General features: G+C 53.0%; 2 protein-coding genes across 4 annotated transcripts in view; both read left to right on the forward strand.

Annotated features, from left to right (window-relative positions):
* The first annotated feature begins 488 nt into the window (after nt 1-488).
* ZP3 (zona pellucida glycoprotein 3) lies at nt 489-7,636 on the forward strand. Its single transcript, XM_029221384.1, has 8 exons — nt 489-814; nt 2,801-2,919; nt 3,631-3,734; nt 3,811-3,988; nt 4,081-4,198; nt 6,715-6,806; nt 6,943-7,070; nt 7,406-7,636. The coding sequence occupies exons 1-8, from the start codon at nt 506-508 to the stop codon at nt 7,621-7,623; spliced, it is 1,266 nt and encodes a 421-aa protein (XP_029077217.1). The 5' UTR covers nt 489-505; the 3' UTR covers nt 7,624-7,636.
* A 10,253-nt stretch (nt 7,637-17,889) lies between these two features.
* Nucleotides 17,890-21,050, forward strand: part of DTX2 (deltex E3 ubiquitin ligase 2) — a 33,884-nt gene continuing 30,723 nt past the window's right edge. The window contains exons 1-2 of one of the 3 annotated variants that reach the window (XM_029220654.1): nt 17,890-18,065; nt 19,247-19,411. The gene's annotated coding sequence lies outside the window, so the exon portion shown is untranslated. The remainder of the gene's footprint in view (nt 18,066-19,246; nt 19,412-21,050) is intronic. The other 2 variants (XM_029220655.1, XM_029220657.1) reach the window with 2 other exon arrangements.

Consider the following 21,050-nt stretch of genomic DNA (forward strand, 5'->3'; position numbering starts at 1 on the left):
GGCCTTGCAAAGGGTGGACGCCTAGGGGTGGGAGTAGGGAAGGGGTGAGAAGTTATGACTGACCAGGCTGCCAAACCTTAATGTGAATACACGTCACTTGGGGAGATAGCAAACAATCCGATCCTGGCTCAGTCATCCTGGGCTGTGGCTGAGACTCTGCATTTCTTTTTTTTTGGGGGGGGGGGGGCCCCCCGCCTTCCGCCTCCTTCTTCCCCCCCCAGGGGGCGAACCCGGCCCCCCCCCCCCCCCCCCCGCAGTGGAAGCGTGGGGTCCTAACCACTGGACAGCCAGGGAAGTCCCAGAGTCTGCATTTCTAACAAACTCCCAGGTGATGCCGATGCTGCAGGACCGGGAACCACTTTGAGCAGCAGAGGCCTAGCCCACTGGATTGGCTGGGGAAGGGAGGCAACTGGGAGCCCAGGTGTGAGTAACCATCATCCGGGGTATAAGATGGCGGGGTGGTGCCTGCCCCGGAGTTGCCAGTGGGAGCGGCTTCGTAGGCACCATGGGGCCGAGCTATAGACTCTTTGTCTGCCTTCTGCTCTGGGGGAGTCTGGAGCTGTGCAACCCCCGGCCCGTCTGGCATGATGAATCCCAACATCTCATGCCATCGAAGCCACCCGCCGTGATGGTGGAGTGTCAGGAGGACCAGCTGGTGGTTACTGTCAGCAAAGACCTTTTTGGCACCGGGAAGCTCATCAGGCCTGCAGACCTTACCCTGGGCCCTGACAACTGTGAGCCGCTGTTCTCTATGGACACAGATACCGTGGTCAGGTTTGAGGTTGGGCTGCACGCATGCGGCAACAGTGTGCAGGTGAGGCTTGGGCCCCCTCGGCAGCCCCGGCCTCGGTGGGATGATGTGGGAGGGGGCCGGTGATGGGGAGTGTGGATGCAGAGCTGGTGTCAGGCGGGGCTGGGGTGAATTCCTTTCATTTGTGGGGTCGGGTGGCTGGAGTAGTTGAGGCCTGAAGCTGGGCCTCAGTGGCATGGGGATGCGGGGGAGTTCCTGCCTCTAGTTGCCTAAGCTAGGGAGGTGGGGTGCAGTCCAGAGGTGGCAGTGCACTTGGGCCAGACTGGGCACTCCCGCTCCGATTCCTGAGGATTTATGAACCCCTGGAGGGCATCCAGGAGAGATGTAGCTGATGTAGGGGAGGAGGGTGTGATAGGATCCCCTGTGGGCAGCCCAGCACTTGTGAGGGGCCCTAGAAATTTGTATGGAAGAGATGAACTTTGACACCTCAGAAAGCTCGGAAGTCATCTCGGAAAAAAAACACACCAGAATTTTGGCATCCCTCATTCATGTTTCATGGCTTTGAAGCCTTGAACTAAAAGTGATGTTGAGGGAGGGGGCAAAGGGCATCGTGTTCATCTGTGTTGAAGAGGCTCAAAGTGGGTCGCATAGGAGCAGTCTCAAGTAGGGGGCATGTACAGGAAGAGAGCTGAGTAATATTCGGGCCAGACGCCTCCCAAGGAGAGTGGGGAGGGGCAGAGCCTCAGACTAGAGGAGGGGCCTTTCAGCAAGGCAGGGCCGGACCGGGCCCAGCTGGTGCACGATTCCCTGGACCGACTTCTGCTCCGGCTCAGAGAGCCTGTCCTCCCCTCTGTCATGCCCCCCGCCCACCTGGCCTTGAAGCACCATCAGCCCCCGGAGTCCTCCTCTGGGGCTCTGGTCTCAGTGTGGTGCCCAGGGCTGTCCTTGAAGCCTCCTGGGCCTTGTTTCCCTGGGGAGAGCATAGGGAGGCCGCAGGAGTTAAGGAATAATCCTAATTTAGTAACTCCCAGCCTTGGGGCATTAGAATCACCTGGGGAGTGGTTAAAACTCCTGATTCTCACAGCCCACCTTAAAGCGGAATGGAGGTGGGGACCGACATCAGTAGCTTTAAGATCCCCAGCTGACTCCACCGTGGAGTACAGCCTGATGACACCTCTCCCCAAGGCAGTGTTGCCCAGTCTCGCCAGATGAGAATCCTGCAGGGACGGGGCGGCTTCCTGGGAACGCTACCTGTGCCGGTTCTCGGGGCCCACACTCGGTTTAGTGATGCTCTGCTGTCTTGAAATTCTTTCCTTTTGAACAAGGAGCCCCACGTTTTCACTTTGCACTGGGTCCCACGTATATGCAGCCGCTCCACCTGGGGCCCTCGCTGATAGACAGTTAGGATTCTCCCCTGAAGTTTGAGCGGGCGGAGGGCAGGGCCAGGCAGCCGTTCGCTGGGGGGCCGGGGTCGGGGGGCAGGTGCTGCAAACTGCCCCAGCAGCACCTGCTTGTGCTCTTCCGGCCTCAGGCAACCGCTAAAAACCAGCTTCCCCTTCTGTGAAATGGGCTTGAGAATAAGTCAGAAGAGGGAGGGCGAGTTAGGTAGTAACTGCTGTGGCGGTGAGTTAAAATTCCTGGAAGTTTCTCGCCTCTTCCTGGAGGCTTTCTTGGCCTCAGGCCTCTCCTGGAAAAGGAAGTGGTGTGTGTGTGTGTGTGTGTGTGTGTGTGTGTGTGTGTGTGTGTGTTAGGGTGGGGTGAGGGCAGCAGTCTGAGAAGGGAGCATACACCCGATGTCTCTGGTCATTGGGCTCTGCTTGGTGATGACACAGAGCTGATCCAGACTCCCTGCGGTGGTGTCACCACTTTGGGGTGAAAAGAGGTGCGAAGGGGGTGCCTGTCCAGGCTCTCCCACGTTGTCAGCGGCAGAGCAGCCTTTGAGCCCAGGGCCTGTGCTCTCTCCACCACCAGCGGACGGCCCTCCTGCCCCTGGCCGGGCACATCAGGGCAGGTGATGCTGGGAGAGTTAACCCCTCCCCTTTCCCTCAGGTGACCGAGGACGCCCTGGTGTACAGCACCTTCCTGTTCCATGACCCCCGCCCTGTGGGAAACCTGTCCATCCTGAGGACTAACCGCGCGGAGGTCCCCATCGAGTGCCGCTACCCCAGGTCCGTGTGGGATGGGCCTGTTGCTGCCCCTGGCACAGAGGTCCCTCGGCAGGCACATCAGCCTCCTGGCAGCATCTAGCTGTGAGGAGGGGGAGGTGCTTGGGCTGCGGTCGCTGCCCTCAGCCCTGGCGGGAATGGAGGGCCTGCTGCCTCTGCTCTGAGCCTCTGAAATTGGTCCGGGCCACAGTTGCCTCTTGGTGGAAGCTGCGAGGCTGCCCGGCCACTGGCGCCCTCAGAGCTCAGAAGTGGTCTTTCAATAGCGCAGGGGTGGGTGCCAGGCTCTGACTCTGGCCATCACAACCTGCTCTCTCCCTCTGGCTTTCCCGCAGCGGCTGAGCAAGGGTGGGGAGACCCCAGCGTGAAGCATGTGCCTGTGAACTGGGGCATCGAGGTGGGGGGACAGGGCGACTGGTTTATAACTACAACACCTGGCCCTGTGCTGGGCGGAGTGTGAAGGCCTTGAACCCTGCCCTCCTATCTGGGAGTGGGGAGGGGAGATGGTGTTGATACCACGAGGAAACAAGGGATGAGGCATGTGTGGAAGGGCTTCCCAGAACAAGATCCTGGAGAGGGGGGCCTCGGACAGTGGGCAGACACGTCTGGGCAGAACCGTACACACCCCAGAGGAGGGCAGCGTGTCACTAGTAGGGGCTGCAGCCCAGGGACCTGGAGCCCCAGGCCAGGTGTGGACGGCTGCTGTTCCCTTCCCAGGCAGGGCAACGTGAGCAGCTGGGCCATCCTGCCCACCTGGGTGCCCTTCAGGACCACGATGTTCTCGGAGGAGAAGTTGGTTTTCTCTCTGCGCCTGATGGAAGGTGAGCAAGGAGAGCTGGGAGGGGACAGCCAGCAGGGGGCGCTCTGGCAGACCCTCACCCTGGCCGTGTCTTGCAGAGAACTGGAGCACCGAGAAGACGACGCCCACCTTCCAGCTGGGAGACAGAGCCCACCTCCAGGCCCAAGTCCACACCGGCAGCCACGTGCCCCTGCGAGTGTTCGTGGACCACTGTGTGGCCACGCTGACGCCGGACTGGAACACCTCCCCTTATCACACCATCGTGGACTTCCACGGGTAAGGCTGGGCTACCTCTCTAGGCAACGCTTGTGCAACACGACCTGTGTCACCCTCAATCTTTAACTGTGTTTCACTTGTTCTCTTTCAAGTTGTCTCGTGGACGGTCTCACCGATGCCTCATCTGCTTTCAAAGCACCCAGACCCAGACCAGAGACCCTCCAGTTCACAGTGGATGTGTTCCACTTTGCTAATGACTCCAGAAACACGGTAATGGCTTAAGAGCCTGGAGTAAGGCTGAACTCATAGGGTCAGGCTGACCAGGCTTACTAGCCGGTGTGGTCACTTACTAGCTGTCCCCTTAAGCAGTGATTTAATAGTTCTGCCCTATCCTAGTAACTTACCAAGTAGAAAAAGCCATGGGCTCTCGTGAGATCTTTGGGAAGGCACAGGCCCTAAGAGACCGGTGGAAAATCCGTGAAGGATGGAGAAATTCAGGGATCCTGGAAAGAGAACGAACTAGGAGAATAGGAGCGCAGGAGACCTAGCTGACAGCTCACATCGGATGAGCACCAGCGAGGCAGTGTCTGATGGCCAAGTCACTGGCTTTGTCCTCACCAAGGTCAGCAGGGCCAGAACCCAGATGGGTTGAGTAAAGGACTTAATAAGAGCAGGTGTCAGCCTTCCTGGAGGCTTTCTAGAAGGGCAAGGGAAGCAGGGGTGAACTTTTCATGCTAGGTAGCCTCTCGAACTTGATCATAGGCTAGACCTGTGACTTTTTGAAACCTGAGTGCATCAGCATCACCTGGAGGGCTTGTTGGAAGAGACCACTGGGCCCCCCACCCAGGGTTTGGTTCAGAAGGTTTGGAGTGGAGCCTGAAATCTGCATTCCTAGTAAGTTTCCAGGTCCTGGTGATGCTGCTGCTGCTCTGGGGTCCACCCTTTGAGAACCACTAAGCTAGGAAGCTCAGCTTGACACTAAGGGTGGCAGAGGGGGGAGGGAGCTAAAACGTGGATCACTCGTGATGGCTGGGCAGGAAGCACAGGTAGGACTGGCCTCTAGCCAGAAAGTTCTGGTAGAATCTTACAAACGAAAATCAAGAAGTTTTTAAACAAGTTTCCTGAGATAGGATTGGGAGGATGTGAAATTTGGAATAGCTGGTCAGGAAGGATTAGTGACTAAAGCAGGGATTTTCAGCTCTGGCTCTGTACTAACCACCTAAGGATCATCAAAATACTGATACCTCCCATATATTTTCATTTAACTGAGGTGGGGCCTGGCATCAACTTTTCCAGTTTCTTAAAATCTTCAAAAGTGAAGCCAAAAGAATTTCACAGCAAACAGCTATGTACCTACCATCTAGGTTCTACCACTAGTATTTCACCATACCTAGCCACTAGTCTCTTTATTTAGAAATGCATCAGAAGCTATTTAAGCCCCCTGGCGCGTCCAATAAGCAGCTAGGTTTACAAACCGCCAAACCAGAGGCTTACGTGGCTGGCTGGCATTGAGGGACGAGCGGTGTGAATTTTTAGACTTCGCTGATGCTACCTCACCTCACCCAGAAGTTCTGTTCGGAGAACAGAAGTTATCTGCTACAGATAGTAGACAGATAGAAGGAAGGGCACAACTGAAGCTACTGGGAGATGTCCTGGAACTTTCTGATGGCAGGTCCTGGGTTGAATGGGGCTGGGGATAAAAGAAAATAGACTCGGGAAGGGTGCCAGTGCCCAGATCGGTGACCCTGGGGGGCCTAGGGTAGAAGATGCTGGTTGGGGTAGGGAATCGACCTCACAGGTGGTCCAGGGGTGAGGAAGGAGGGGGATGAGGCTTCACACAGGTGGTGGCCATCAGCATGGGTGACTCTTGAGCCGGCATCTGCCTCTCCAGGGATGGGGTGGGGGTGACTAAGATCAGAGGACGATCCTGATCAACGGAAGGCAGCCTTGAGCTCTCGGAGGGCTCTCCCTCAAAGGTGGGCGGGTGGCTTGGCTGATGGCGCGGCTATGGCACAAGGGGGAAAGCTAACGAGGAACCACCCTGGGATCTGAGGCCCCAGTTAGCATCAGCAATATGTTCTGGGAAGAAGCTGAGGCTCAAAGCGGTTCCCTTCCTGGAGTGGGAACACTAAGGGACCCGGAAGCCCTTCTTTGGTGAGGGGGCTGGGGTGTGTGTGCAGATGGAAGGCAGAGGCAGCCAGAAGTGCAACCGGGCTGGTTCAAGTTTCCGAAACGGTTACCCTGCAGGCACGCTTGGCCACTAGGTGGCGGCCGAGGCTTGTGGTTCTGCAGAAGGCTTTAGGAAAGGCGGTGGCACCTCGGTTTCTTTGCAGGATTTGGGGTGTGTGTGCATGTGTGTGTTGAGACCCTGAAGTACGAAGGGGGACCTCTGACTGTGGGGACCTCTTCCAAAAGGATGCAGGCTGACCTGAGCTCTGGTTTTGTCAAAATCCCCCCCCACTCCAGCTGGCCAGGTGGGATTTTGGCCCTTGTGGACTCGATTTCCTGTCCCTGAGGTTCTGACTTAATGGGCCCCGGGGCTTAGGCATGCTAAGTGATTGGAAAAGTAGGGGAAAGACCAGAGGAATAAAGATGATGGTGCCGATTTAGAATCCAATTTGTGACTTGCTCTGAAGTTTGAGGAGGGTTAACCTCTGAGCCTGCACTATCCCATCTCTAAAGTGGGCTTCCCCTCCCCGTCAAGGGTTAAGGGTTAGAGAAGAACTGGCTTACTAGTCACTGCACTGCCTAGAACTCCACCTCGTAACAGCTGCTCTTATTTCCAGATATATATCACCTGCCACCTGAAGGTCACTCCGGTTGACCGAATCCCGGACCAAATAAGCAAGGCCTGTTCCTTCAGCAAGTCCTCCAATAGGTGAGGAGACCAGATTGGACATAACGGCTGTAGCAAACTGGCCACGCTCCTGTTGATTCCCCCAAGGTGCCTACTATCAGCAAACCTCTTCCTGCAGACTGCTCAGCCGTCTGACCCTTGTGTCTTTCCCTCTCAGATGGTCCCCGGTAGAAGGCCCTGTTGATATCTGTCGATGCTGTAACAAGGGGAGCTGTGGCGTATCAGGCCGTTCCAGGAGACTGCGCCACCTGGAGGGACAGTCTGTTCCCCGCAGTCGCAGGCATGGTAGGTCTCCATAGGGCCTCAGGTCTATTGCCCTCCCCTCGGTCTAGGGCACCGGATGTCACTCTAGGGTGACACTTGTTCCCCATTTAAGGCTGCTTACCCCTAGGGGGATGCCATTTCGGTGCTAAGTGAGAGAGGCCCCAAGCCTTCACCCTGCTGTCGGCCGGGGCCATTCTGTAGTCATCCTGGAGTCATGACACATAATCAGGGGTGTGGGAGAACAATGCAGCTGTTAGAACTAAACCTACTGGTCTAGAACCCACTGAGCAGCCCCAAACCCCTAACCTGACTCCTGTGTATGGACTAAGGTGACCCTTGGATGTCTTGTCTTTCAGTGACAGAAGAAGCAGATGTCACAGTGGGGCCACTGATCTTCCTGGGGAAGACTAGAGACCACAGTGTGGAAGGGTCTACCTCCTCTCCCCCCTCGGTGATGCTGGGCTTAGGCCTGGCCACTGTGGTGTCCCTGACTCTGGCCACCATCGTCCTGGGTTTCACGGGGAAGCGTCGGGCTGCTTCCCACCCCGTGTGCCCTGTGTCTGCTTCCCAATAAAAAAAGAAAGTGACCTCTGGGGTGTGGCACAGTAACTAGATGGGGGTGAATTGGGAGGGGCTGTGTAGGGGCGGAGGGTGGACTGTAACAGGGTCGTGGGTGCAAGCAGCGAAATTGAAGTGCCATTGTGTCTTTAGCAAGTCTGTGTAGCAGAACGGGTGGGGCTTGTCTTCCCAGGGCAAGTATAATCCCACATCTCCAAGGAGGCCAAGATGAGTGAGAGGTGTTGGGGGCTAAAGTAGGGTGGGCCCTGCCAGCCCCGCTTCTAGGGGGCCAGAGGGTCCTGGCTCTGGGCCCTATGGATGAGATGCCAGGGCTGGGGGCAGGGAGGAAAGGACTTCTAGTCGCCTTCCCTAATGGCAGCAGGCACGAAGCCACATGTCCACGTGCTAGAAGCTCAAAGGCCAGAAGTGATGGTCTAGGGCATGGTCACCTGGGACCTGAAGTTGCTGTAGGGGAGCCCTTCTGGGGGGTGAGTGTCATGGCCAAGTCACCAGCTGTGGGTGCTTCAGGGCTTCCTGTGACCGAGGGGAGCTACCTCTCGGCCTCCTCCACTTTCATCACTCCCCCCCAGAAGCTGCCGTGTTCCCCCAGTCCCTGGCCACAGCCTCTGGGAGTGCTCAGCAAGGGAATGGTGCCCCGGTGGTGCCCAGGAAGCTTGTGGCCCCTCTCCAGGGGAGGTGGCCGTGCTCCCGCTGTTGAGGGCTGTGACGTCCCCACCATTGGCTGGCCCTTAGCTCCCCAACCTCACCACCGGCTGAGACTCATTCTCACTGGGTGAAGATCTCCTTCACCGTGGAATCCCAGCTTTGCTAGTCACCTGCTGTGAGCCTGGGCATCCTTGGGGGCAAAACAGGGCTGGTACCTGCTGGGCAGGGCTGTTAGGCATAAACTGATTGGAGTCAAATGGCACTTAAATATGTTCAGAGCAAGATCTGTGAGATTCTGGGCCTCAGAAGTACAGGAAGGCCTAGGTCCTTCCCCTCCAAGCATGGTTTTGTGAACACCGTTGGGCATCACCTGGGGATCTGTGGGAAAGGCAGAGTTTGGGGCCCCATCCCAGACCTAAGAATCTGCATCTCAACAAAATCCCCAACTGATTCAGGTGTGTGAAGTACTCTGGGCCAGCAGAGTTCCATCAAGAAGGAATCCTGTCCCCCGCCCCCATCAGGTGTGCTGTACGGGAGTAAAAGACTCAGGGGTAGAAAGCGTGGGCTTCCTGGAGGTGGTGATCCTGGAGCAAATCCTCAAACAACGAGCAGGTCCTAGCTGGGCAAAATGGGGGAGGTGGGTGTGGAGGGAGGAGAGGATGGTGAGAACCTGTGGCTGTAGAAATAGAGGACCTGGATGTCCAGTAAGGGGGAGAGTGGAGAGGCTGGCCACATAGGGCTGATAACATGAAAAAGAGCCACTGAAGGGCTGAGTGCCATGGATGGGCCGTCTCTGTCAGGGAGATCGACCGAGCAGCCGAGTAAAACCTGGAGGCTGACAAAAAGCCAGCCTGGCTCCCTGCCACGGCCGGGCTGGCAGGTCACTTCATCTGTAAGATGGGACTGTCTGAAGACTAACAGAGCACTTGGTGGAATCCTGGGTCATGCAGCACGACCCCTGGGCCAGATGGCCTGTCTCACATCCCACCCAGCTGCACCCCTGCCCGAGCCCGTTTCCTCCTCCTAAGAGTCATCCTGTTTCAGATGGGGGAGTTCTCGACGTCAGGATTATGGTGAGGATTCATGTGACGCTTGGAATGCAGTGTGTGTCCAGAGCTGGTCTCCAAGCAAAGGCTACTCCCAGGACCCCCTGGGAGACGGTCCTCGCTACAACCACCCACCTGTTACTTGCCCTCATCGTCCTGGGTGTTGCAACATCTTGGGAACTCTTTTCTCATTCAACTTCTGCTGTCCTCAGAGGAAGTGGCTGCGTCTGGTGTGGGAAGGAAGTGTGCCGAGGACGTAACCTCAAGTGTCAGCCCCAGCTAGTTCCAGGAGGTGGGTGCCCTCAGCTCGGGCGGAGAGGCCACCTCCAGCGGTAATGTCAGAGGACCCTGCCTTCCCGCCTCAAGGTGGAGCTTCCGTGGGAAAGGGAGGAAGATGGCAGGCCCATTGCTCAGGCCGCCTCTTTCCCAGGCATTTGGGGAAAGTCCCTATTATATCCTGGGAAACTCTCGGTGAATCAACACTTTGAGTGTTTAAAACTGCACCCAGAGTCACATAGCACATCCTGTGGGCTCCAAGTGCACCTGTTCACTCTCTTGGGAGACCCCACACTCCACCCTCCTGGACCAGGTTGCAGCTCCAGCCTATGGGTGTGCCCCCATGGTAAAAAGTTTAAAAAATAAGGCAACTTAATCTTAAAATTTTGCCTTCCTAATAGCCAGGGGTAAAAAGGGAGACATGAGGTATGTTAAAGAACAACGAAAAAAAATCATCCCACAAATATAAAATTAAAACATGTCAGAGATCTTGTTTGAACTCATTCATTGAGGGAAACTGCAAGATGGAAAAAACTGGTTCAAAGGAGAATCCAAAAAACAGATTTACAAAGGTGATCAGGAATGCAGTCATGAATTTGCTGATAGAGGCAAAAATGGCTTTCACAGACAGAAATCAATTGCATCTCTATGGGTAAGAGTTGTTTGCATTACTATTGATTTTGTAAAATACCTTAGTCAAAGACTAGGAAAGGCACAGATTCTTATAGAATCAGATACCTAGGTGTTCTCTAACACCCTTCCAGATTAACTTTTTGCCCATTTCAAAATTGTCTTTTACAATTTTTCCTGACAGGTGTGAGACTTATCAGGTATTTTTATCAATGGATTCTGAGCAGCTCCTAGGGGCTAATGGAAGTTTCCAGGAGGAGGTTGGATATCACCAGAAAGATAACACTGTGTCTCCCAAGGGACCACCTGCCCTCAGCCTTCAGGTTAGGACGCCTTGCTTGTCCACACACCACAACTAATCCCTTCTCTTGAGCAACTCAAGATTCCAAATGAGTGTTAAAAATAAAGTTCAGGGCTTCCCTGGTGGCGCAGTGGTTGAGAGTCCGCCTGCCGATGCAGGGGACGCGGGTTCGTGCCCTTGTCCGGGAAGATCCCACATGCCGCGGAGCGGCTGGGCCCGTGAGCCATGGCCGCTGAGCCTGCGTGTCCGGAGCCTGTGCTCTGCAACGGGAGAGGCCACAGCAGTGAGAGGCCCACGTACCACAAAAAAAAAATAAATAAATAAAAATAAAGTTCAACTGAGTAAATTTAATCTTATTGGCTTCATTCCACAATTCATGAGTTCGGCAGCATTCCATCTAGCAAATAGAAAGGAGCTCCAAAGAGCTGTACAAAGTAAAAGGCTTTTATAGGCAGAAGGGGGTGGGAAAAGGAAGTTTCTAGCAAAGAGTGGATTGTTTCAGGCAAAGTCACCTTCCTATGGGGGACAGAAAGGGTCTATGGGGCGAATTACTTCAGTGGTGCTGGCCAGGTAATTCCAGATTGACTGGTTAAAGGTTACTTTCCTGGGAGAGGCTGAAACTGCAATTAGGTAATAAGTCTTGGTTTGCTGACATGCGGCTTAGCACAACTGACTCCATTTTGGGCCTGATCTCCGGGGGCCTCGGCCTTGCAGCGGCTTGAAGCAGGGTTTCAGTTCCTGGCCAGTGATTGAGGTCGGGTCACGGCAGTGAGAGCACCAAATCTTAGCCACTAGACCAGTGGTCAGTGACAAGGCCCTGGCCCGTCAGCTGTGTAGAAATGAATTTCCACACAGAGACGGAAAGTAGTGAAGCAAGTAAAGTGTTTATTAGGAGAAAGAGGTGTACACGTGGATAGACACGCGGGTGGGCTCAGAGAGAGAGTGACACACTCGTGGCAGTTTGAATCACTCATATGGGGCATTTCTTCTGGGTTTCCTTTGACCAATCATGTTGCTTTACCTGGTTCTGAGTCCATATTTGGTATATCTCAGGGTCCTCCCTGTGTGCGTGTGTATCTCTTAGCCAAGATGGAGTCCAGCGAAGAGGCCTATGGGTAGTCGACATCACTTACTATGAGTTGGTGCCCCCTCCCTTTTTGACCTCCAAGGAGCCTTTCTGTGCATGTGTAGTCAGGGAGGTCTCCTTTATTTCAAGAATAAGGAATATGTCGTCTATTATCTCTTATCTGGGCAGGGCCCAGCCTCCTCCATCATCCTGCTTTTATGGAGTTTCTGTCCACAGGGGAGAAACTGTTCAGCTTGGGGCCCATCTATCTCCCGCCTCAGGCTTGTTGTCTTTTTTTTTTTTTTTTTTAACAGCAGGGTGCTAGAGCATTAATTTACAATAAGAACAATAACTGTGGGGTGGAGGCTAGAGATCAAGTGGGATTGCTTAGATTTAAAACAAACGTCTCCAATGAATTAACTGAGTTCACATCAGTTATTTCAGACTGGCAGCAAGGGAACTAGCAAGAAGGACAAACCAGTTCATCAAATTGGGCTCCCAGGGACTGGGAATGACATAAGATGGTGCTTTCAGGTGAGACTGCTTCCCTCCTCAGGGCTGCAAAACCACTGCAATTTTGTTGGCTGTGTAGGTCGCACCTGGGTCCTGAGCAAGGCCATCACCCAGAGATGCCAGGTGCTGTCAATTAATCAGAAATAATGAGCAAGGCAGCTGTGGCTTCTAATCAGACGAGCCCTCCGGAGTGTCAGATGGAGGCCCATTAGCTGAGGCACCAAGCGGCAAGATTCTGCCTTTCCAAGCAAAACATCAGAAAGCGCTCGAGCCCCTCAGTGGTGTCGCTGGGCTCTAATGTCTCGCCTTTTCCCAGGCTGAAGTCGATCTTTTCTTGCTCCAGCGTGAGCCAGGGGCTGGTTCCAAGATTGGAACCTTTGGAAGCAGTAAACCCTGACACCTGGAGTGGAGTTGAAGAACTTTGTTTTTTAATCTAAGTTCCTTTGGCCACCATCACTCTGCCTTCTATGGCCACTTCTTTCCTGGGCCACATCATTCATTCTCAGTTGCTTGGGAGCCCTCAAGGCCGGTGGGTGGCACAAATGCTAGCCTGTGAGACCTTAAAAAAAAAAAGTCTTCCTGTGACTTTCTTGGTGGCACAGTGGCTAGGACTCTGTGCTCCCAATACAGGGGGCCCGGGTTCAATCCCTGGTCAGGGAACTAGATCCCACATGCATGCCGCAACTAAAAGTTCACATGCCACAACTAAGGAACCTGCCTGCTGCAACTAAGACCCAGTGCAACCAAATAAATAAATATATTTTTAAAAAGGCTTCCCTGGTGGCGCAGTGGTTGAGAGTCCACCTGCCGATGCAGGGGACACGGGTTCGTGTCCCGGTCTGGGAAGATCCCACATGCCACGAAGCGGCTGGACCCATGAGCCATGGCTGCTGAGCCTGTGCGTCCGGAGCCTGTGCTCCGTGGAGGGAGAGGCCACAGCAGTGAGAGGCCTGCGTACCGCAAAAAAAAAAAAGAGTTCTCAGCACAAGAAAAATTAAAAAAAAAAGTCTTCCCTTCTGGGCAGACGATTTAGTACAGAGCCGCCGCCTGGAATGTTTCAGCTCCCACAAGGCATACCTAACCTACTCTACTGTGTGTATGTGTTGGGGGGGCATTCTCATATTTTTGTGATAGAAAAAATCAGCATGAATGCATACTAAATAAAATAAAAATTCTCAGCTCATCCCTTACCTTCTTGGAGCATCTTAGGTTTCCTCTCAGAAAATATCTATGCCTCCAAGCCTGTGTGTGCATTTAAAACACACAAATGTACCCCAGAGTTCACTGTAGCACTATTTACAATAGCCAGAACATGGATGCAACCTAAATGTCCATTGATTGAGGAATGGATAAAGAAGATGTGGTACATATACACAACGGAATATTACTGAGCCATAAAAAAGAATGAAATAATGCCATTTGCAGCAACATGGATGGACCTAGAGATTGTCATACTGAGTGAAGTAAGTCAGACAAAGACAAATATCATACGATATCTCTTACATGTGGAATCAAAAAAATGGTACAAATGGACTTACTTACAAAACACAGAGTCACAGATGTAGAAAACAAACTTATGGTTACCAAGGGGGAAGTGGGGGGAGGGATAAACTGGGAGACTGGGATTGGGAGAGTGGGATATATACATTACCATATATAAAATAGATAACTAATAAGGACCTACTGTATAGCACAGGGAACTCTAGTCAATACTCGGTAATGATCTACATGGGAAAAGAATCTAAAAAAAGTGGATATACGTATATATATAACTGATTCACTTTACTGTACACCTGAAACTAACACAACATTGTAAATCAACTGTAGTCCAATAAAAATTAAAATGCGCACACACACACACACACACACACACACACAAAAGTGCCCATTCTACTCTAACCCTCTGCTCTGAAAGTTCCTTTTTCACTTAACAATAGATCTTGGCTACCAGTTCCATCAGCACTTGTGAGTCTTCCTCATTCTTTCTGCCTAGCATTCCAGGGTTATTTAACCAGCCCCGTTCTGCTATGTGTATTGGCTTAAAGTTCAGTTTGCAAGTGGCCAATCCAGTTTCCCTCACTTCCAGCTTCCTGAGGGACATCCTGCTGCAGCCTCGGAGCACAGCACACTCACTCTCCCCTGCCTAAAACTTCAAAGTCCCTTGTCCCCCGTTCTCCCTCTCGCTGTTGTCCTATTTCGCTTCTTTTCACGACCGGAACTCTTTACTTTTCCCCAAATAAAAATAGTCTCTCTTTTCAGGTTACAAAAATGGAAACTATTCATTGGGACACAGTGAAATGCTACAGGAAAAGTACAAAGAAAGTGACTACCACCTGTTCCTCCCGCCCTTTGGTTGTCACCGTGTTGGCTAGCGTCTTCCCAAGCGCACACGGCCACGGGCATCCTTACGTAAGTGGCATCATTCCACAGGTGTGGATTTATCCTCTGCTACCCCCTTCAATCTCCTCCTCCCATGTGTGGAACACAAAGATTGCTCTTGGAACAGCTGCCTATGCTTCCAGACTGCATTCCTAACCTCCATGGCCTCAGCTCCTGCCTCTCAATGGAAGCCACTGTGTGGTCACCAATGGCCTTCCTGTCCCTAAGTCAGAAGTTTGGGACCTTTCTGGACATCAGCCGGTTGACTGAAAAATGAGAGAGCCCAAGACTGGGAGGCAGGAGCCCTGGGTTCTGGGATGGACTCCCCACCAGCGGACCAGCTGGTTGGGCCTCTCAGAGTGTCTGTCACCACTGAGCTCCCGCTTCGTGGAACCCTCCCCTTGGTTCTCTGCCATCATGTTCACCTGGTGTCCCCCAGTCCAGCCTGTTCCCCAGACACTTCTGCTTCTCATCTGTCCTTCAAAAGTCAGCATTCCTCAGCCCTGGACTGACATTTGCGCCTCTTCTGCGGTCTTCCCAGGTGATCTCAATTTCATCGCCTGTGACTCCAAAATCCCCATCTCTAGCCCAGATCTCTCCAGGGCCTCATACCTGGCTGTTCGACCCCTCCCCCACCTCACACTCTGCGTGAGGTTGACTGAATAACCTCCCCACTTTTCTAGCATGCTCTACCTAATGGGAGGACACTCCCATGCACCCAGTCTTCCAGACTGTGTCCTACTTCCTGTCCCTGTGGAACTTCGCCTCAGCCTTCCCCCTGGCCTCCCACACTGGTTCTCAACCTTGAGCCCCTGAGACTTCCCCAGAGCTCCAACAGTCTGCGTTTAGAGGTCCTCCCCTCTCTAGAGCCTAAGTTCCACAACCTTCCCAGCCAGCCTTTCACCATTGTTCTATCCATTTGAGTGTCTACGTGTATGTGCAGTGGGGTTTTGGACAAACACTCCAGTGTTTCACCGAGGAAAAAGGAAACACTTAAAATATCTTTTGGGTGTTGAAAGGCTTTTCTAATGCTTCAGACCATTTCATCTGCATCCCCACCTTTCCTGCAGTGAGGCCAGCCATATGGGGGTGCTCAAGTCTGGAGTCAGACACTACCTCGATATAAAGACCAGCTCTCAGGGCTTCCCTGGTAGTTCAGTGGTTAAGAATCCGCCTGCCCACGCAGGGAACACGGGTTCGAGCCCTGGTCCGGGAAGATCCCACACGATGCAGAGCAACTAAGCCCGTGTGCAACAACTACTGAGCCTGCGCTCTAGAGTCCATGAGCCACAACTACTGAGCCCTCGTGCCACAACTACTGAAGCCTGCGCACCTAGAGCCCGTGCTCTGCAACAAGAGAAGCCACCGCAACGAGAAGCCTGCACACCGCAGTGAAGAGTAGCCCCCGCTCGCCGCAACTAGAGAAAGCCCGCGCGCAGCAACGAAGACCCAACACAGCCAAAAATAAATAAATAAATAAATTTATTTAAAAAAAAAGACCAGCTCTCAGCTGTCAACTATGTGACCTCGGACACATTGCTTAAGCTCTGTGTCCTCACTTAAGCCTCAGTGTCCTCATCTTTCTATTTTATTTATTTATTTATTTTGGCTGTGCTGCATGGCATGTGGGATCTTAGTTCCCGGACCAGGGATCGAACCCGGGCCCCCTGCAGTGAAAGCTCAGAGTCTTAACCACTGGACTTCCAGGGAAGTCCTCAGTGTCCTCATCTTTAAAATGGGAGTAATGAGGGAAGCACCTACTAGGCGATTTAGACATGCTGTTAATGATCATGGCTGAGAAAACTGAGGCTCTGAGAGGGGAAGGGAAGCGGTCCCATCCTAATCTGCAGCCACGGCAGGCATCTGGTATAAACCACAGGTAAAACGCTACCCTTCATTTCTCAATGGAGAGCTGGCTCTGGGCATAATTAGAAGAACCTGACTTTGATGCCTCCCCAGTCTCAAAGCCTATGTCCTCTAAGTCACCTCTGGGTGGTATGGGGAGCTGACCCAGGTCTGGTACCCAGCCTAGGGTACAAGAAACTGGGCCTGCTGCAGTTGTTTCTTCTCTTCCTTCACTAGCTTTTGGTGGGTTACTCCCCCTCTCTCCTCCTCTATAAAATGAAGTGTTTGAACTGAATGTTGGGGGAGGGCTCTTTCCCCATCTCCAGCAATCTGAATCTTCCTCAAATCCCTGATAAAGTATGAGTGACATTAGATTATGTAAGGATATTCAACTAGAGTTCAAGATTCAGAGGACTCTGAATCCCCTGGAACTGTATGCAAAATATATGTGTATACACATGTGTGAACACATCTGAGCATTTTTCTGGGAATAGTTTTCTTTAGCTTTCTACAGGAGGTCTATGATCCCAAAAGATTAGTCACCAGTCTGGTTTAGGCCTCATCACCTTCGACCCGAACAACAACCTCCAGACTGGTCTCCCCACTCCTTTCTCTATCCTCCACCCACCACAGGGGTATCCTTCTAAAATGCAATGCCTACTCTCATTCCCCTGCTTAATCTTCAATTGACTCCAGTGGCCTAAATTTCTTGCATGACATATAGAGTCCATCGTAATCTTACCCAGACATTTCCCCATATCCTGCCACACCCTAATCCATTTTCTCTGTCCTCACCCCATCCATGTACCCTCTGCCTTGGCCACGCAGAACATTTCCCTGCTTCCTGAATGCGTCAGGCACTTTCACATCTCTCATCCTTTGCAAGGGATTCCCTGTATTCCATCTGGCAAACCCCTATACAGGCTTCAAAATCCAATTCAGATGTCACCTCCTTTGCGATGTCTTCCTGACCTCCCCCCCACATTAGGCACCCCCTTCTATGCTCTCACTCCTTTATCACATTTATCCTACTAGATTGTAGGTGTGTGTTTTTTTAATTTAATTTTTTATTATCTATCTATTTATCTATCTATCAGCTATCTATCTAACTATGGCTGCGTTGGGTCTTCGTTGCTGCACGCGGGCTTTCTCTAGTTGCGGTGAGCGGGGGCTACTCTTCATTGTGGTGTGCAGGCTTCTCATTGCGGTGGCTTCTTTTGCTGTGGACCATGGGCTCTAGGCGTGCGGGCTTCAGTGGTTGTGGCACGCAGGCTCAGTAGCTGTGGCTCCCGGCCTCTGGAGCACAGGCTTAGTAGTTGTAGCAACGGCTTAGTTGCTCCGTGGCATGTGGGATCTTCCAGCACCAGGACTCGTACCCGTGTCCCCTACATTGGCAGGCGGATTCTTAACCACTGCGCCATCAGGGGAGTCCTGTAGTTGTATGTTTAAGTGTCTGTCTCCCCAGCTAGACACGAAGCTCTCTTGGGATACATACCCCCTAAACAGGTGAACGTCGAGTTCAGCCCCGCCCCCCGCTGTTCCACTGGAACTACGTTTCCCAGAAGGCCCAGCGTCCTGGGCATGCGCACTGGGACGCAAGGAAGCGACGCTGTTTCACTCTGGCTGCCTCTTCGTTAGGCTGGGAGGCAGAGCCTGAGCCGTGCCCAGGCCCAGCGGGGGCTGCAGCCTGAGCCCGGCGGTGTCGTCCGCCTGCCCCCCCGCCCTCCTCAGCCTCGGTGAGAGGGGCGGACAGGCCACCTGCTCGTCGCCAGGGCTGGGGTCCCGGGGACGCGGGGGAGACCGAGCCGATCTGGGACCGGAAGGGGGCGGGCGTGGGCGTGAGGGAAGGTTGGGCCAGGCCGGAGAAGAGCCCCGGGGTGACGGGGAAGGGGGGGGATTGTGGGGACCGGCCTTCGGGTAGATGTCCCGGAGGAGGGAGTTGGGGGAATTGGGAGACGCTGGGAGCTTAGCACCGGACCTGGTGGGAGGGTGAACGCCGGGGTGGAAGCCGAAGGGCTAGCAGGGGGAGGGGCGCAGACACAGAGTTTGGTCCGTCTGTGGGAGTGTACCCTTTCTCACAGGACTTGGAGGCGGTGGTGATAATGCCACCGGCTGCCCTAGTTAGCGTTTGGGTTCTGCTGGGGTCTGCCTCCCGGTGGACGGCTCACTGGAGCCAGGGGCTGTACTTTAGGGGAGTTTGCCTCCTTAGTCTAACTCCTAACTCGCCTCATGTAGGGTCTGACTTCCAGGAAGTGCCTATTTCCTGGGACCCTGGGTCACTTTCTTGGGGAGGGCATAAGGTATATGCAGTGTAAAGGATTTAGGAGGCTTTTTTTTTCCCCCTGAAACTACCCTTTCTCAGCCAGCTGCTGTCCCCCACACTGGTTCCTCTTCCCTAAGTGCCAATAGCAGTGGAAGTAGATTGTGCAGAGACGCTTGGACCCTTAAGAAACTCAAAATATTTCTGCATGCTATCCTAGCTCCTGTAGAGTTGTAGAAGGTGGTCTTTCGGGTAACCAAAATCAGGCTTTACTTAAACCGTCAGTGTGACTATAACTAGGCTTCTTGTTCATTTGCCATGTGACCTTGGCCAAATTTTTTCCCTCTCTGGTGTGTTGATTCCCTGGGTACCTACACTGCAGATTGGCTTTTCGAGTCCATTCAGGCCTTTCTGTGGAAGGGCTTAGTGTGTGTTTGTTTGTTTTGTGGGGTTGTTGTTGTTTTTAGCCATCCCCTTGGTTATTGAGTGGGCAGAGGGAGACTACTGTACCTTCTGCTCTGCCCAGGCTGTTGGAAAATGAATCTGGTGGTTTCCAGTCCCCAGCCACAGCACACAGACTGGACATCTGTGTATTCGTTTTCACTAACTCCTGTTTCTCAATTTAAAACCTGATCATCTTCTTCCTTGTTGGCAAAGGTGCCTTGGAATTTGTGTTGCTGAGTCAGCAAGCCTTTCAGATTTGCCCGGTTTTTGTTGTTTGAATTTTATATCAAGATGGGAACTCAAACAAGTCATTCCTCCTAAGGATCTGGTATCTCCATCAAGAAGGCACAGTTTGTGCCAGCTCTCCAGAGAGAAAAGGTGAGAGCCATGGGGACTTTACATTGCTGCCTTCCCAATCTGGTTTTCAGTAGAGAAAGTGGGCACTGGGGAGGGTGGAACTTGAGGTCCCCAGGATGAAAGTGAGCCCTGGGAGTTGATTGTTGATTGCCAACTGTCTCAGATAAATTCAGGTGGCTTCCTGCCAGCAGCTTCTCCTGTTTAACCAGTCTTAGAAGATGCTTTCCGCCTTCAGACGCGCTTTATGGGATGAAGGACACGAGTCACGGTTTCTGCATTTGAACTGGAAATTTTAGTTTCTTTTGTTAACTTGAACCTTTACTGGGTGCCTCCTTTTTGTCAAGCCCCATGCCCAGTGCTGGGGGTACAGTGACCAGGCGCAAAAGTTCTGTCTTCCAGGAGCTCATTGTTTGGTGGAAAAGATAAACCATAGACAGTGACAAGGTGTTGTCAGTGTGATACATGTTGAGGAGTGGATAATCACAGGGCGGAGCCCAGCCCACCCTTGCCCAGGAGGGAAGGTCCAGAAGCCTCCAGAAGGTGATAGCTAAGGTTGTGAAGAAGGAGTAGGTCCCAGGAAGTAGGGGGCGGAGCCTGGCAGAGGAGTCAGTATACGCAAAGTCGTGAAACCTGGCATGTCTGGGTCACTATAAGCAGCTCAGTGTGGCTGAAGCGACAGCGTGTGGATGTGGGGCCGAGAAGCCTGGAAAGGTAGGCAGGGGGCTGAGCGGGGGCTTTTATGGGTCATGCCAAGGCTCAGGGGAACAGAAGGATTTTAGTACAATTCCAGGAGGGGCATTTTTTTTTTTTTTTTTTTTTTTGCCGTGCCACGCGGCTTGTGGGATCTTAGTTCCCCGAACAGGGATCGAACCTGAGCCCCCTGCGTTGGAAGCTCAGAGTCTTAACCACTGGACCACCAGGGAAGTCCTAGGATGGGCATTTTATGAGCCATGGCTAGAAATGAGCCAGATGAGCTCCCTGGCTCGAAAGCATGGAATGGATTCGATTGTTCTCTTCGTGACTGTTTCCGTACACCACTGCCAGCTTCTGGTAGGGGGAGGTAGACAGGGGAGTTTGCCCTCTGGCTGCTCTGGGTCTTGTGAAAGAGAGAACTGTAGAGGACAGACCGAATGCCATGGAAGTTGGTAAGAGGGGATTTTTCTTTCAAGTGGGCACATCCCAGCTACCTGGAGGTGTTTAAATGGGGCCTTGAAAGTGTGGGTCAGCTAAGGATGGGTGGCCAAGTGGGTGGGATTCCGGGTAAAGTTGAGGCACGGAGTTGGGGAAACTGGCGGTATATGGGGTAGCAGCTCATCACTTACGCTTTTTAGGAGGGATCGGGGAGGGGAAGGTGTAGATGGAAGAGGGTACTGAAGAGAGATGCTCTGGCAGTTACTGTTGATAGGAAAGGACCAGACCGTGATGGGCGTTCAGCATCAGCCAGAACGTGAACATTATTTCTAGAGCTCTAGGGGAGGTGCGGAAGAGAGAGGGTCAGAACTGGATTGGGAAGCTCAACCTCGCACCTGTCTCTGGGGTGGACAAGGAGAGACAGGAGTTGGAGAAGCCAGTGGGCAGAGAGTGCTTGTCAAGGTGAGAGGCAGAAAGGTCCCAACCAGATGCTAGCAGCGGGGTCTGAGGAGGCGAGGAGAGGGCAAGC

The sequence above is a fragment of the Monodon monoceros genome, unplaced genomic scaffold (assembly GCF_005190385.1).
Source record: "Monodon monoceros isolate NGI ecotype Baffin Bay Population unplaced genomic scaffold, NGI_Narwhal_1 Super_Scaffold_13, whole genome shotgun sequence".
NCBI lineage: Eukaryota > Metazoa > Chordata > Mammalia > Artiodactyla > Monodontidae > Monodon > Monodon monoceros.

What these genes read in the sequence shown, in the direction of transcription:
- ZP3 (XM_029221384.1), top strand. Translation starts at nt 506, where the DNA reads ATGGGGCCGAGCTATAGACTCTTTGTCTGCCTTCTGCTCTGGGGGAGT. An exon ending in ATCGAGTGCCGCTACCCCAG is followed by an intron (nt 2,920 to 3,630) that starts GTCCGTGTGGGA and finishes TTCCCTTCCCAG; the next exon opens with GCAGGGCAACGTGAGCAGCT. An exon ending in CTAATGACTCCAGAAACACG is followed by an intron (nt 4,199 to 6,714) that starts GTAATGGCTTAA and finishes TCTTATTTCCAG; the next exon opens with ATATATATCACCTGCCACCT.